Below are 14,657 nucleotides of genomic sequence, written 5' to 3'. Positions count from 1 at the left end.
ACACACACACCGACACCCACACTTTCCTGCTGCAGGAAGAGCTGTGTGACCAGCTGTGTGACCCCGCTGCCTAAATGTCACCCCCCCCCCCCCCCCCCCCCCCGGCTTCTGTCAGCTCCTCCCACCCCTCACCTCAGCCAGAGGTCTGTGTGTTCTGCCTCCCCTCCCTCCCCGTCAGCTCCTTCCACCCCTCACCTCGGCCAGAGGTCTGTGTGTTCTGCCTCCCTCCCTCCCCCTGTCAGCTCCTCCCTCCCCCTGTCAGCTCCTCCCTCCCCGTTACGTTTCACTCTCCCGTTTCCTTTCTTCTTAAAACCCTTGATTTTCTGTCTAAAATTACTAAATAGAATTTAAATTTTTCGCCATTCTTCAGAGATTTTAAATGAGTTCTTAAGACAATCATTGTTATTGTACCAGTATTGGCTGCTCTGTCATAAATCGTTTGTGTTAAATGAATACGAGCAAAATAATTTACAGCTTTTTAGTGTTGTAAAATAATAATAATTAATCCTGTTTCCCCATCTGTTTGGCTGTACATGCCTTGTTCATATACAGGTAGATTTACAGTGTACAGTTGAAGTCGGAAGTTTACATACACTTAGGTTGGAGTCATTAAAACTAGTTTTTCAACCACTCCACAAATTACTTGTTAACAAACTATAGTTTTGGCAAGTCGGTTAGGACATCTACTTTTTGCATGACACAAGTAATTTTTCCAACAATTGTTTACAGACAGATTATTTCACTTATAATTCACTATATCACAATTCCAGTGGGTCAGAAGTTTACATACACTAAGTTGACTGTGCCTTTAAACAGCTTGGAAAATTCCAGAAAATGATGTCATGGCTTTAGAAGCTTCTGATAGGCTAATTGACATCATTTGAGTCAATTGGAGGTGTACCTGTGGATGTATTTCAAGGCCTACCTTCAAACTCAGTGCCTCTTTGCTTGACATCATGGGAAAATCAAAAGAAATCAGCCACACAGCCGTCATACCGCTCAGGACGGAGACGCGTTCTGTCTCCTAGAGATGAACGTACTTTGGTGCGAAAAGTGCAAATCAATCCCAGAACAACAGCAAAAGACCTTGTGAAGATGCTGGAGGAAACAGGTACAAAAGTATCTATATCCACAGTAAAACGAGTCCTATATCGACATAACCTGAAAGGCCGCTCAGCAAGGAAGAAGCCACTGCTCCAAAACCGCCATTAAAAAAGCCAGACTACGGTTTGCAACTGCACATGGGGACGAAGATCGTACTTTTTGGAGAAATGTCCTCTGGTCTGATGAAACAAAAATAGAACTGTTTGGCCATAAAGACAATCGTTATGTTTGGAGGAAAAAGGGGGATGCTTGCATGCCGAAGAACACCATCCCAACCGTGAAGCACGGGGGTGGCAGCATCATGCTGTGGGGGGTGCTTTGACGCAGAAGGGACTGGTGCACTTCACAAAATAGATGGCATCATGAGGAAGGAAAATTATGTGGATATATTGACGCAACATCTCAAGACATCAATCAGGAAGTTAAAGCTTTGTCGCAAATGAGTCTTCCAAATGGACAATGACCCCAAGCATACTTCCAAAGTTGTGGCAAAATGGCTTAAGGACAACAAAGTCAAGGTTTTGGAGTGGCCATCACAAAGCCCTGACCTCAATCCTATATAAAATGTGTGGGCAGAACAGGGAGGCCTACAAACCTGACTCAGTTACTCCAGCTCTGTCAGGAGGAATGGGCCAAAATTCACCCAACTTATTGTGGGAAGCTTGTGGAAGGCTAACCGAAACATTTGACCCAAGTTAAACAATTTAAAGGCAATGCTACCAAATACTAATTGAGTGTATGTAAACTGTATGTGATTAAAGAAATAAAAGCTGAAATAAATCATTCTCTCTACTATTATTCTGACATTTCACATTCTTAAAATAAAGTGGTGATCCTAACTGACCTAAGACAGGGAATTTTTACTAGGATTAAATGTCAGGAATTGTGAAAAACTGAGTTTAAATGTATTTGGCTAAGGTGTATGTAAACTTCTGACTTCAACTGTATATATAGCTCTGTTATCAAGTTAGTTTTGCCCTATAAGGACGTTATTGCAGTGTTGCACCCCCTGTCCCTGTCCTGTTCACTGTTATTAGTCGCCATTTAATACACTACAGTTTCTGACATTTAATACACCACAGTTTCTGACATTTAATACACCACAGTTTCTGACATTTAATACACTACAGTTTCTGACATTTAATACACCACAGTTTCTGACATTTAATACACCACAGTTTCTGACATTTAATACACTACAGTTTCTGACATTTAATACACTACAGTTTCTGACATTTAATACACCACAGTTTCTGACATTTAGGCAACAATAAGAAACATAAATTAGGAAATGACAGATGACACAATGGTTGAATCAGCTCTACACAGAAAAATGACCAATATCCCGAGGCCAGCATGTGCACCCCCCCCCCATCCCATCATGCCTCACTCTCATGTGGGCAGAGCCTGGGCGCTCCTCCCTCAGTCACATGACATTGTACCGTTAGGTGGTGCTGCTTGGAATCAAGCTTTTCCATCATCCATTTCACCTTTTCTTTCTCCCCGACAAAAAAACATTCCCACTACAAAGACCACACAGGTAGAGGAGGAGCCTAGCGAAGGGGCGGCGGCCACACCTACTGAAGGCACTGAGGTCTGTGAGGGCAGTGGCCATCTTTACCATCATACTGCACCTTTAAGATTATTTGTAATACAGTATAAACATGGAGCTCTGGGCAGTGCAGGTGTCAAACTAACATGTCCTTTTCTCCTGGGCACTCACAGATGAAAAGAGATGAGCCAGACTCCTCCCAGCAGGTTGATTGATTGATTAACTGTGATTGGTTGTTTGATGGTGAATTTGTCTATAGATCATCTTGGTTTTTTCACATCCTCTCTGCTCTTTATTTTGTATGCTGGGTTTCACTTTTGCGGCAGGAATGTAGGCTTTGTTTTTGGTTTCTTTGTGCTGGTGCCACTGTGATGCTCTGTGACACGTGTATGGTTTTTTTCTCATGCTTACAAAAGGAGCACAACACACTGCTGTTCAACCACACGCCACCACAGCTGAACATGATGAGGATAGGACATTGTTCTGGATAGGCTTGCCTTAGCTGCAGCATTCTAAGGATGAACACCCAAATAAGCTCTACATTGTGAGGAGTAAATATTCTCTATCTCTACATATTAGTATTAGAGTTGATCACTACACAGCTAAGGTGACGTGTGGTTTGGAGAGGGTCCATTGTGGTCTGCTCTGACCAGTAGTGGACGTCCAGTGTAGTTGTGTCCCAGTCTCCACAGCCTCTGCTCTGTACTGGAACTGTCCCGACTGCACAGGTTCTCACCTCTGGCTGCTTGGGCATTTTATTTCATTTTTTATGTATTTTTCACAAATGCGTCTTCATTTTTTGATTCCACAGAGCGGAAAGTTGAGAGTGCAGGGGGAAAATATATATGTCAGACATAGCAATTTAATGTTGGAGGTTGGTATGACTGTGATAACTATTGGCCCCTAACTAAAGGGAATCAAAGCCCATGCCTGTGACCTCTCTCTTGGCTCCTGTCCCAGACTGTCTACTCCAGTTTAGCTCTCACTCTCAGGCTCTGTGTGTAGCTCTGTGTGTGTGTGTGTGTGTGTGTGTGTTTGAACACCAATGCATGATTTTGCATGTTGGATGGGGTGCATGTCCGACCAAACAGGGTTTGGGGTTTATTGGGGCGAGGGTGACCGCTGATGAGCGCTTACCCTCTCCTGTTATTGATTTGAAAATTGTTTTGGATATTTAGTATTTTCCAGTGGTGTGTTTTTAACAGGACTAATGTTGTTTCCCTAACCCATATAGGGATTTTCCTGCTCTGGTTGGCTTGATTTGAGTTGTGAATTTGTAATGGTGTAATAACAAACTAAACCTACCCAGAGTGTTCTCTAATCTCACACATTAGAAACGTGGAACTGTCATTAGTGCCCTTTAAAATCGTGTGATTACCAGAATGGCTTTTTACAGTATTTAACCCCCTAGATTCGACGTCTGCGCCCCTGCGGAAATCTAATTAGCATAAAAATCCATCAGTTTAAGCTAGAGATGTTTTTTTGCATTGGATGTGTCTCAATCCACCTCATCCAGACCATGAGACATCACAAAGATCATATTGTTATGACCCCTCTGGATCATATTGTTATGACCCCTCTATGGATCATATTGTTATGACCCCTCTGGATCATATTGTTATGACCCCTCTGTGGATCATATTGTTATGACCCCTCTGTGGATCATATTGTTATGACCCCTCTATGGATCATATTGTTATGACCCCTCTATGGATCATATTGTTATGACCCCTCTGTGGATCATATTGGTATGACCCCTCTATGGATCATATTGTTATGACCCCTCTATGGATCATATTGTTATGACCCCTCTATGGATCATATTGTTATGACCCCTCTGTGGATCATATTGTTATGACCCCTCTGTGGATCATATTGTTATGACCCCTCTGTGGATCATATTGTTATGACCCCTCTATGGATCATATTGTTATGACCCCTCTGGATCATATTGTTATGACCCCTCTGTGGAAAGATGAGAACACGATTTTGTCCTCCGTTTTGCTCTACGACCCCCACACGCGTCTTGGGACTCGTCTGAAGTCGGCACAGCCGATCTGCCAACTTCGGTCTGTTTGGGCTACAAACTTCCCCTCTGTGGAAAGGTGAGACTCTCACGAACACGTACATGTCGGTTGTTTTGCTCTAGGACGCCCACAGGCCTCACAAGACTCGTCTGAAGGTCCCCTTGTACCAGTTGAAAAAATTAATGGAAGTATATATGGAGACTGTTTTGTGGCAAAAATAAGGGTTTAAATACATGTAAAAAAAAAAAATATATATATATATATATATATATATATATATATATATATGTATATATATGTGTGTGTGTGTGTGTGTGTAACAAATGTTTCCTGATCTTTCTTATATCTCTCATATATAGGACAGACACTTCAGATCAAACTTCCTTTAGATTTATTTTGGGGATTATCTGTTGTTCCATGTAGTGAATCGGTTATTCAATTCGTTTGTATTGGCTAATAGCAATAAGGTCAAAAGTAATTTTTCATCCAATTATTTTATGTTTTTTTGATACTTCAAGGGGTCTAAAAATTCTAAATCAAATGGCTAAATGAGCCTTGGTATGACCTTAAAACATTTCCATATAGCTTAGTAGAACCATGCGATGTATAATTTCACACCTGCTGACTTGTGTTACAACAAGACTAACGCAGTTCAAAGTCCTTGTTCAACAGTCTCATAAAGGGAAAATGTATCCCTCTGGTTGGGTTCCACTGGCAGTTCCACGTTTTGATGTTCACTACTGAACTAAAGGGTAAAACTCATAAAGCCTCGCCTCACTGATGCCTCTCTCATCACAACCCTTGATCAGTGTGGATGTTTTCTACATCCTCTTCTCTAAAAGGGGTCACAACAAGTTGAACCCAGAGTGCTTTAAATTGGATATTGTTACCTGCTAGTTAGAGTGAGGTCAGGATTGGGACAGTGTGCATGACCATTTGAAATAAGTAGTACCCACTAATACCCTGTACATTCTGTGGAGTGATATTGCCTCCTGGTGGCTCCTTAGGAAATGCACTCTTTACTCTGAGCTAGGTCTAAAACGGTTCACCCATACACACACTAAAATGAACCATAAACGGGCAGTCAGTGAGGCTTGGCGTCCATCCTGTTACTATCATGGTTTACAGACTAATGCACATGTTGTCTGTTGTTCCCCCATTTTGTCCTCTCCACCATGGCTATGTTTGGCGTCCTCCTGACACTGCTAGGACCTGGATAAGACTCAGGAGGATGTTTTGAAACATCAGGCTAGCATTAGTGAGTTAAAGCGCAGTTTTATGGAGGCCACCCCTGAACCGCGTCCCAGTCAGTGGGAAAAGCGCCTCACTGCCAGCCCGGCTACCAGCCTGCGTCTGCAGGCCCAAGGGGTACGTGTCCAGCCGTGTCCTCCTGTCCCACCAGCCTGCCTGCATGTCCTCTACTCTCCTCCCTGTCTCCACCTCTCTCTGATCTGTCTCCAGTCTGCAGGGAGGCCCTGGCTCCAACCTCTATCCCCTGGTTCTGACTCTCTATGTTTGATTATGATGTGACAGTTGGATATAGAAGTATCACCCCTTCTCCCTCTTCCCCTTCTCTCTGTGGTCCTAATTCCACAAACTCTCAGCAGCACTCCATACCTCCCCTCCACTAGTCCCCTGAACAGACGAGTAGATCACTCTCTAAGAATATCACTTGTCGGTCCTCTCCACACGTCACTGGATTGCATTGCTGCTCTCTCTCTCTCTCGCTCTCGCTGTCTCGCTCTCCCATCTCTCTGACTGACTGTGTTAAGTGGATTTAAAGATATTACCCATTATCCCAACTGTCACACGAGGGCCGCTGTCTGTGGGCTCCTTAATCTACCTGTAGATACTATTCTTCTCTCAGCCAATGGCTGAGCTAGCTTCTCTTCTCCCTCAGCCAATGGCTGGCTGAGCTTCTCTCTCTACTGTACTTCACCCTGTGGCTGTTATGAACCGTCAGCCTCCAATCGAATTAATTCTGACTGTCCTTTTGCTCTGAGAGTTTAGTGACTGTCTGTCCAGATCTTAAGCACTGTGGTCTCTTTTATTTCTGTTCTGAGCTGTAGCTACACATTATATTTCAATATGTCACGCTGCACCAACCAATGTTCTTTTGCGCTTGTTTTTCTGTGCTGTTCACAATTTTCTCTGCCTCTTACGTTTTGAATTTACACAGAACATAAGGGCTTATTTGCACTACTGTTGAAAATTCCATTCTTTCTGAGCTTTAATTTTCACTGCTGTATTATTTCAAAACGGTATGCTTCATTCACGTGCACTTGTGCGTCGGTGTAAACGCTCCTCCTCCTTTCAGCTGGACAAGCCTCACTTTTGAGTTCCTACTTCAAGTGTCTCCTCTTGTGATTTCCCACCCTGTGTTTCAGACCTGTGTTTGACTGTGTTGAGTGACGTACTGCATGCCTCTTGTCACTCTGTGTCTACACCCAACAAGAAAGGTGATAGTGTTCACACACAGGCCTTGGCTGGGTCCTGGACCTGTGTGATAAACAGTGTGTGTGTGTGTGTGTGTGGCATGTCTGTGTGTTGCAGATGTGCTGCCTCATTCTTAGAACACAAACCTCCATCATCCCTGTCTCTCTCTGTGTTTCAGAGCTGAACATTTCTACTCTGTCACCTTTTCCAGCTTTCCTCTCTCCAGTTTCTCTGTGATGTCACTCTGCCGCCGTTAGCCACTGTATAGTTTTAAGGGCACTTCTATGTCTTCTGTTGTGTTTTTGTACTGTGTAGACTAGCTTGTGAAAGTGACAACTATTCTTCTTCTCTTCTCTCCATAAGTGTGTCTGTCCGTCCTCTAACTCTGACCTCTTTGCTTTGTCATTCTCTAACCCGTGTAGAGCTTAGAAGAGGAAATTACCTCCATTTTATTCAGTACATTTGCCTGTGAGTCTGGTCTGGTTGACCCCGGCTGTAGCACCATTAAGAACAGCAGAGGGCGCTGGCGCTGTATTCTCTGGCCCAATGGCCTCAGCTCCACTCACTGCCCAGGTGCTCCTCAGTACAGATCAAATAAAACCAACAAAACATCAGTGTCGTTACCATGCCACAACTAATGTATTGTCCATTGTTCCATCTCTCTGCTGCTATAGCAAGTTCATGACCAGTCCAGACCACCACACACAATCAAAGTAATGGCCGAATTTACACTGTATACACATTATTGTGACAATATGTGTCATTGGCTTGGCGATGCACAGTATGATGCAATTCTAAGTATTTGCAGATAACCTTCTTCGCAGATGACATACTAATTTTGTACACAAGCTGTAAGAGATTATAGAGCAAACAAGGCTGGCCATAAACTTCGGCGTGAATATTTTCTTGACATTTCATTATCTTCTGTCATTCGCCACTTCTTTCTCTGAATGCTCATGTTCTGACTTCTTTAAGTGTTCTGTGTGTTACTACACTATATGTTTTTATGTAGAACTGTTAAAGGTTCTATTCCTACAGATGGGTAATGAGATGGTAATGTTTGTGCATGGCAGAGAGAGAGAGTCTCTTCCTCCTAACCTGCTCAGAGGGGAACCTGTACAGTGCTATGGTAACTAACCCTAGTGATTCCTGATGCCATGCTGATGTGTGTGAGTGACCGCTGCCTGTTGGTTGCCTTTGTTCCACAGAGGAGCCCCCCACCCAGAACCCAGGAGCCTCTCCCTGACCTCACAGTGGACACGGTCGCTAAGGTGGTCCCCCCCCATCTAACATCCCCACCTTCTGCTATCTCTCCCCCACACATACTCTTAACCACCAGCTCATCTATCTTTTTTTATTCCAGATATCTCTTCTTCCAGCCATTCATCCATCTATCTCTCTGTTTGCTGTTTGCCATTATGCTGGCTGTTCTCCATCTGTTGCCATTTCCATCCATCCTTATGTTTGTTACGTTGGGTTTTTTAGTTGGTGTTGTTGTTGTTGTCCTTTGTTGGGTTGTGTGGTCATCTTTTACGTTATTGTTGTTCTCTCTCCATCCCGTTTGTTGTTTTTGTTCTCTGGTGTAGAGTTCAGATGACAAACAGAAATCAGACGAGGCGACGTGGCAGGCAGCAGAGGTTGAGATAGAAGAGACAGTAGTCGTCGAGGAGATCAGGGTGGCCCCCAAAGGCTCCGTCACCATCACCACCCCCGAGGTGGTGGTCACCCCTGTCGCCGTGGAGACAGAGGTCGAGAAGCCCAAAGACGAAGTGATAGAGGAAGTGAAGGAGGAAGTGAAGGAGGAGCAGAAGAGGCCTGTGAGCGTGTCCTCGGACAGCCACAGTGAGAGCGAGGAGGAGGAGGCGGGGGAGTACCACCCCCAGGTCACTGTCAGCGCCTCAGTGGACCAGATCAAAGAAGAGCCTGAGGAAGAGGAGAAGGAGGAAGCGAAAGACCATGAGGAACCAGAGCAAGTTGCAGAGCCAGTTGCAGAGCCAGAACCACTCTCAGAGGTCGAGGAAGAGGCCAAGCCTGCCCCTGCAGTAGTGGAAGAAACCCCTGTGGCAGAGACAGAGACGGCCCCTGTGGCCGAAGCCCCCGAGGAGGAGGAGGAGAGCACAGAGGACATCCTGGTCACCCCTCACGAGGCCCCTTACGGGCACGCCGAGGCCCCTGAGGACCAGCCTAGCCTGGTGGCCCTAGAAGAAGAGGAAGAGGAGGAGCCCAGAGTCAACGGGGACGCGTCTCACGCTGAGACGGAGCGCCTCCCCCAGGTTATTTGTTGCTCTGAGGTAAATGAATGCCTGCTGTCTCCCAGAGCTGCGTAGTGCTGAGCCGTGCACGCACTTCTGACCTTGAACACCACCCACCTCCTACCTACCTACTACATACCTAGCTTCCTACTGTACCTACACACCTACCTGCTGCTTCTCTACTCTGTCTGTCCATGCTTCTCTCGCTTAGCACCTGAGCGTCACAGCAATGAACGGCTATCTGAAGGCCTTTCACCTGCACAGCGATCGCTTGGGCTATTTTTCGAAGGAAGTGAAATGTTGATAAGTGATAATCGTAAGAAATAATGGCTAATATCCCCCAGCAGCAGCACCTTCCGTTGTGGATCTGTGCCAAAGTGCTGCCCTCCTCTGTCAATCTGTACCCCCCAGACTACTTCACTGTAATCATTACCACCTCAGTGCACCACGTTTCTGTTGGTGTTTTATTTTTACTCTACGTACTGTACTGTGTCCCTTCATACATTATACATACTGTGAGCACTATGTATCGGTCGCCCCTGGGCCCTGTGTTTGTGAATTGCATGGGAGTGGAGGCGTTGTTGTTGTGCACTGCATGTTGTGTGTGTTACAGCATGGGGAGTGTCTCCTCCCCTGTATAGGGTCTTTGTTTGTCTAAGTGCTTGGGAGAGATGTGTTATTGCCTGGTCGTTGGCATTCATTGGATTTAGGCACCACCGTGACTGTCTTCAAGGACTCGTCCTCCCAACCACTTAAATGTCACAACGTTCATTTGTGGGAACGTCAATGCATGTCTGTGTCGTGCTGTTGGTCGCCTGTGGCAAAGATCAAAGCAAAAATGCATTGTGCAGTTACATCATAATTACTTAAATTGACTTAATTTGCCTTTTTGCATTTTCAGTTGGTAACTTAGCTTGCATGTGCTTGGTTGCATGGTTACGCCAAAGAGATTGTAGTTTATAGTTATGTGAAATTTTGTAACGTCCATTTGCAGCCTGTGCGTGAGTTCTGTTCCTTCTACTTTAGAGGTTGTGCTGTGTTTGCTTTGCCCTTGCATGTGTTATTTGCGTAGTGAAGTGGACCAGCTTGGGTGTGTGTCTGTCCTGACTCTCCCTCCCTGCCCTCCAGCCTCCTGTGGTGAAGACAGAGATGGTGACCATCTCAGACACGTTTGCGGCCCAGAAGATGGAGATTGCCACTAAGGAAGTTCCCATCGTGCACACAGAGACCAAGACCATTACATACGAGGCTGCACAGGTAGGACCACTCTTTAGATAGCCCACCACAACTATATTGCTAGTGTTCAGACGGGTAATATGATGCTCAAACTGGCTCTGTGTGTTTGTTCTCCAGCTGGACGGCAGTGGAGACGGTGAACCAGGCGTTCTTATGACAGCCCAAACCATTACATCTGAGTCGCTGTGCACAACCACCACCACACACATCACCAAGGTAACTACATGTAACCACACACATCGCCATGGTAACCACACAACCAAACACACCGCAAAGGTAACCACATGTCGTCATGGCAACCACACACATTGCCATGGTAACCTCAAAGCCACATCCATCTCCAAGGTAACGGCCCAGCTCTCCCTGGTCCATTGTGTAAACACCATGGTATGAAAACTGTTTTGCTGGGAGGACTGGATTCCAATCTGGCAGCATTATTCAGTGTAATCTTTGTGCAAATGAAGAGCAGCCAACTCTGTAGTGTCGATGCTTGGGGCTGGCACCTACCCAGCCCAGGCAGCATTCCTCTGTTGTGACTTGATGCAGACTCCTAGATGCCAAACACCAGCCCCCGTACCTGGCTTAAGCAGACGCCTAACAGCAGTGGTGCACCTGCACTGCTGGACAGTGTTGCTAGCAGGCGCCTGAAGATCTCTGGTTTTCCTATGCTCTCTTGCTGGTGGCACCAAACTCATTTATACACATAGCTGGGGATGTTTTCTCTTTAAATACTCCTCCATGGGAGCACACATGTCCACAAGGAGATACTCGGGATACTTCTAAATGAAATTTCATGAAAATCAGCTCAGTGCATAATTTAAGCCTCCTGATGGATTTGTTGTTTTACTAGTACAGTATGTCTGTGCACTTATCCTGGACATCTGGCTGTTTGCAGACATTAAAAGGTGGTCTCTCAGAAACCAGGATCGAGAAGCGCATTGTTATCACCGGTGACTCAGACATCGACCACGATCAGGTGAGCGTCAGTCAGTCACACCAATCAGACACGTCCTCTGGTGGGAACCAATTACACAGTATACCACAGCAGCTTGTACTACTGAATGGAAGTTGTCGGCCTAATACAATTCTGTCACATTTGTCCATTTAGTGAACATTTATACTTAATTATGGAAATATGATATGAGAATCTATCATATGCCATACTACCAACTGTAATCAATCAATCCCTCGCTCATATTATGTGTAGTGAATATCTCAGCTGAAAGAGATGCATTGATTCCTGTGACAAGACCCAGCTCTCTGATTTATAGTGTCAAGAGTTTATTTTACCTCTGTATGAGAGCTCTGCTAATTTATCTGTTCTCTGGTGATTAAACTAAAGAGTACAGCAGACTGATACACTCCACACAGAGGTCCCTGTAGAACGGACAAATATTCACAACAACATATGTTTCCACAGTAGAAGTTCACCCCAAACCCCAAAGGGACAAGCATGGGCAGACGTCCAAGCCATTCCATTTGTACGTCCCTCCCCCTCCCCAACCCCTCCCATCCTTTGTCCTCTCATTTTATGTTTTGCAGATTTTTGTTGTTGTTGCCACCACTACTTTTCTCATCTGTGTCCATAATGCCTCCATTTTGTTTGTTTTCTGTTATTTTGTGCTCCATTATTTCCGTTAATGCCATCGTCTCCCTTTCCTTTTGGGTGTGTTGTTGCCGGGTCGTGCTGCCACCCCGGGCAGGCCTTGGCCCAGGCTATAAAGGAAGCCAAAGAGCAGCACCCTGACATGTCAGTGACCCGGGTGGTGGTCCACAAAGAGACAGAGCTGGCAGAGGAGGGCGAGGACTGAGGCACCAGGTAAGGAACAGAAGCCACCAGGAGGCTCCGGGGTGTGGTGATTAGAGGGGTTAGTCCCTCTGCTCTGACTCTACAGTAGCCCTACTAGCCCAAACCGACAGCACATCAGAGGCATCAGCTGGAAATAAGTCCCCCACAGGGTGGAACTAACTGTCTCTGTGTCTTTTTCTTTGAGTTCTTCATCTTCTCTGTTAACTCCCCGGTTGCTCTGTCTGCATTTATGACTGAGCTATTTTGGGATGAATTGTCAAAATTCATACAAAATGTCAGCAAACCAAAACATCTGCAGATGTATCATTTTGTCTGAGCAAAATGTTTTGTTTTACTGGCTTCACTAACCTTGTGACATCACTGTCTGTATTCTAACATGCACAGTGCTGGCAGACTGTGGCAGCACACTCTACACTAGACAGATGACACTTCATACACAGTGGAACAGCAGATTAATGACTATGCTAATTAATTGGTGTAAGGGAGGAGAAGAGAAAACAAATATTCCCTGTAGGTGGTTAGCTTGAAATGCCCTTCACAATAGCTCTTTCATCAGTCACTCGACCTTGTCAACCTTTGGACATGGAACCATTACAATCCATTGAGGTCTCATAAAGCTTGGATCAATCCCAGAGAATTGTTTTGAAAACACCTCAATTACTTCAGTCACAAAGCAGTATCTATGGGCTCATCAAATATGAGCCAGAAGTGGGTCCATACAATAGGATAAAATGTACCCACAGCAAAGATGAGGCTCCGAGCCAATTGTTAGGGACAGCGGATCCATGGGTGCTGGGTGGATCATATGCCTTCATTACTTTGGTATTACTCTGTATAAACTAGCTCATTGCTCTGCCTCCACCCTGTCCATATAGCGGTATATGCATGGGTCGTTTGGCAAGCTCAGACAGTCCCGGACAGCCCATCATGGCAGTTGTCCGATGCACAGGGACTTGTTTACATTATAGTAAAGCTTTGGTTTGCAATCCATCTCCATGCGGAGCCTGCTCTGCACTTCAGCAATGCAATAACTGCCAAGAGGAAAGTGGACTGAATAAAGTTGTCAATTTATTTCCACCATTTCCATTTCAGAGGTGGCCCAGATAGAGCCCCATCCAGAGCCAGCCCAGCCCGAGTGTTAGTTCTGTCATGCCTCTCCAGTTCTGCTGAATTCTGGGGAAAATGAGCATGTCTGCAGCGGCTGCTGAGAATAGAGTAACACTTTGATTGGTGAAGCAGCGTGTGTACCCTTCAATGAGAATGCTGCGGCAGCTCTTGTCAGATCATCAAGTACTTTTGTCTCGCTGTAGTCTCCCTCCTCACTACCTACCTGGCATGACGTGAGAGATACCTCTCTCATCAATATACTTTGAAGCAGGCTATGGAGTACTAGCTGGTTTGGGTTTGCCCCAAGGAGATGGTGGCTTTTAATCCAATAGGCTAGTATCTAATGAAAATCAAATGTATGCTGTATAAGCACTAAAGCTCAGGATTTGGCCACTTTCACTGAAGCAGATGAATTCTTCCTAATTAAATTAGAAAAGAGTAGATATGATCAACTGTATAATCACTGTTAATCAGTGCAAGGCAGTTGCATTACCATACCGAGTTATTTTAGGTGATTTCAATTAGAGCTCTAGACACTTCATATTTGGACCTTACCTTTAAATTACTCCAGTTGGTGGTACTCCTTCAGGCTGAATATAATATTCATTCCTCTCTCCTTCTGTCTTTCTCAGAGCTGAAGAGCCTGTGAAGTTCATACATGGATCTTTGAGAATCTCCTGTAATTTCCCAAACCAAGAGTCAACCTGGTGAGAAGACAAGGTGAAGACAACCCAGAGGCTGAACTCCTATGTGTCTGTGTTTCATCGCACACCTTCCTTTTTTTATCACTCAGAAGATAACCACTTAGCTAACATTTGTAGCATGTTTTTATTCTTTTGTGCTTTTTGCTAAAAGAAGAAAAAATTTCTCATTATTAAAACCAGGTAGGATTTATCAAGTGGTCATTTTTATTGTTGAGCAGTATTCACATTCCTAGTATGTACAGACAGCTGATGTTATGAGAAAGTACATTTCAATATCTATCTTCCTGGATTCATGCAGCTGCATGTCGACAGGTAGTTAGACTAAGTGGGTATATTAGCTTCGGACCTGGTCTTGTTCCATGTTGTCTTGGAGTCAAAATTGTATCCGTTTTTTGGGGGGGAAAGGAAGAACAGCAAATTCATTTAATT

General features: G+C 44.9%; 1 protein-coding gene across 1 annotated transcript in view; it reads left to right on the top strand.

The window, feature by feature from the left end:
- LOC311108689 (protein 4.1-like) overlaps positions 1 to 14,418 on the top strand; it is a 54,090-nt gene extending 39,672 nt beyond the window's left edge. The window contains exons 13-22 of the mRNA XM_084151407.1: positions 2,636 to 2,698; positions 2,830 to 2,862; positions 5,893 to 6,051; positions 8,328 to 8,390; positions 8,706 to 9,410; positions 10,500 to 10,628; positions 10,725 to 10,823; positions 11,503 to 11,583; positions 12,311 to 12,426; positions 14,157 to 14,418. Coding sequence (XP_084007533.1) covers positions 2,636 to 2,698; positions 2,830 to 2,862; positions 5,893 to 6,051; positions 8,328 to 8,390; positions 8,706 to 9,410; positions 10,500 to 10,628; positions 10,725 to 10,823; positions 11,503 to 11,583; positions 12,311 to 12,418 — 1,440 coding nt within the window. The 3' untranslated portion in view covers positions 12,419 to 12,426; positions 14,157 to 14,418. The remainder of the gene's footprint in view (positions 1 to 2,635; positions 2,699 to 2,829; positions 2,863 to 5,892; positions 6,052 to 8,327; positions 8,391 to 8,705; positions 9,411 to 10,499; positions 10,629 to 10,724; positions 10,824 to 11,502; positions 11,584 to 12,310; positions 12,427 to 14,156) is intronic.
- Positions 14,419 to 14,657: the final 239 nt, after the last annotated feature.

Source organism: Coregonus lavaretus, assembly GCF_964263955.1.
Source record: "Coregonus lavaretus genome assembly, chromosome: 33".
Lineage (NCBI taxonomy): Eukaryota > Metazoa > Chordata > Actinopteri > Salmoniformes > Salmonidae > Coregonus > Coregonus lavaretus.
The sequence above is the reverse complement of the archived record's forward strand: the minus strand, read 5'-3'. Positions and strand labels throughout refer to the sequence as shown.